Raw genomic sequence first — 2,366 nt, 5'->3', positions numbered from 1 at the left:
GCTCCCTATCCCATGGCGTCGGCATGGGGATGGGTGTGAGCCTGGGGGCGTTTGCATGCCCTCCTCAAGCGCACAGCAACCAGAGCTGGGTTCCGGGGTGAAACCAGGCCGGAGGGTTAACACGCACAGACACACACACACATACAGATGAACACACACATACATACATACAAACATACATACAGCAGAGACACACAATGGGAAAGATGCCCCGTAAAGGCCCAGCTGCAGGCACTGTTTGGCCATAACCTTGGACTCAACTGACTGGAAGTTTATTTTGTTTTGGGACTAAAGAACAAAATGTGTATTGTCATTTTGTTTCCTGGGGACTTCCTCCAACCCCAACCCCCTCCCCCCAACACACACACTTCCCCTGTCCACCCCATGACACCCCCTGCGCTAAAGCCCCTGGTTTGTGTCCTTGCATTGGTTTGGTTTGACCCACCCTTTCCTGCCAGCCCCTAAAGAAGCTCTCAAGCACTTTACATCCTCGCTGTCGTCCAGATGCAGTAACGCACCAACAAAAATGGCCAGGGCGCAAGTCGCTGTTGTGTTGTTGGCTTACGTCTAATGTATGCAATCCACTTAACGCTGTTATCTCTTCCCCTAAAAGGAAGTGGTTTTTTTTAAGGAGGATTTTTTTTTCCCTTGACTGGAGAACAAAATCAAAAGGCTGCATAAGCTGGCAGCCAGAGTAGAGACACTCTGTCATGTGTGCTCGGGTTAGAAGGCAGGGAGGATATGTGTGTGTGTGTGTGGGGGGGGGGCTTTAGGGTTGGGGTGATGGCCCTTAGTGGTTAGGAGATGGATAAGGACGAGGAAATCTGTATAGATCAGAGACATGCGACGGCCGACGGTGGTCTACCACCTCCCAGTGCCTCCCACTCAACCACCCTCCCTCCCCCCTCATTGGCGGGAGGGCAGTCATCCATCAAGGCGGTCGTCCATCGCCGGCACGGCTCCATTGAAATGCGACATCCTCTCTTTAATCTCCAAAGTAATGCCATGGTGATGCATCATTGTTGCAAATCTAATGCGTCACTCCGTTTTGTTTTTTTTCTCTTGTTGTTGTTGTCGTCCCGCACAACCCACCACCCCACCATCCTCCGTTCACCTCCGGACACGTCGGCTTAATGTGTTTTGTCGAAAGTGATGATTAAAGTCACTCACTGCGCTAAATGGGCCAGAGTTGGGAATGGGGAAAGGGCGGGTGGACATGATAGGAGAGGAGAAATGCAAATATTCCCCTGATACCTCTTCTTCTCCTCCATTCTGCTGGATTTATGTAGCTTTCCCCATAATGAAATAACCAACGATCAGAGCGGGCTTGGCCGGACATCCTTCGCTCGCTCTCTCTCTCTCTCTCTCTCTCTCTCTCTCTCTCTCTCTCTCTCTCTCTCGCTCTCTCTCTCTCTCTCTCTCTCCCTCTTTCTCAGTGTGGCTCCTTTACCGGCTGACCCCAGAACAGCTTAGTGAGCAACTGACGGGGTCGGGGCCAGGATGTTGTTGACAGGAGCTCCCGTCCTCAGAGTCCAGGGAAGACCCCCACCCTCCAAAGCTCCATCTTACATGTATGCCCCCCCCCCCACCCTTTGTTACCCATTGGAATTAAGCACCAATGATGAAGGCCGTCAGCAGATTACTATTTTCCGCTATCTCCCCTCGCCAGGCTCCCCCATCGCTATCGCGTCGCCCCATCCCGAGGTTACTCTGAGGGTAAACAAGAGTAATTAACCGCCAAGCGAGATGGATGATTTCATGCGAGCGTGCGTATTCGCTCATCGGGCGCAAAGTCGTAATTCTTCCCCCTCCTCAGCCGGAGGCTGGCAAGCGACATGCTCCTCGTACCTGTAGTCCCTTGAACCCCCCCGCCAACTCCCCCTATCCCATCCAATTTCTACCCGTCTCTCTCTGTCTCTCTGGTGCCAGTCCTATAGTCGTGGTGTGGTCTGTCTTTTTTTGTTTGTTTTGGTACTTTGATACCGCAGTGGGCATAGCTGCGTTTCACTTGGCGTGTTTTATATGTGTGTGTGTGTGTGTGTGTGTGTGTGTGTGTGAGCATCTTCTCTTTCTCAGCGAGGCAAACAACGGACACAGTGGGGGAGTGTGTAGGGGGGGAGGAAGTCGCTTTGGCAATGGATGACCTCAACGAGGCCCCTGTCCAACAAGGACCAAACAAAAGACCTGTGCTGCGTCCGGATTAGCATACTAGCATGCACAATTAGTATTTATTCGATCCAAAACCGTAGTATGCTCAAATAGTATGCAAAAAGTACCAAGTACCCGATGCATTGTGAGGGCGAGACGCTGGGGAAAGTTTATATACCGCCATCAACCCCCAACATGCAACAGGCCATCATTCCTTT

The 2,366-nt window shown here is 51.8% G+C and overlaps 1 protein-coding gene across 1 annotated transcript in view; it reads left to right on the top strand.

The window, feature by feature from the left end:
- The window catches only part of foxo6b (forkhead box O6 b), a gene marked incomplete at both ends in the record, with an annotated part of 30,866 nt that extends 30,765 nt beyond the window's left edge, over positions 1-101 (top strand). Inside the window, one exon of the mRNA XM_080007050.1 lies at positions 1-101. This exon is cut by the window's left edge and continues 1,594 nt beyond it. Within this exon, the coding sequence (XP_079863176.1) occupies positions 1-101 (101 nt within the window).
- Between the last annotated feature and the right edge of the window lie 2,265 nt (positions 102-2,366).

This window comes from Zeus faber, assembly GCF_960531495.2.
Source record: "Zeus faber genome assembly, chromosome: 1".
Taxonomy (NCBI): domain Eukaryota; kingdom Metazoa; phylum Chordata; class Actinopteri; order Zeiformes; family Zeidae; genus Zeus; species Zeus faber.
Note: the sequence above shows the minus strand (reverse complement) of the source record. Positions and strands in the feature narration are given on the sequence as shown.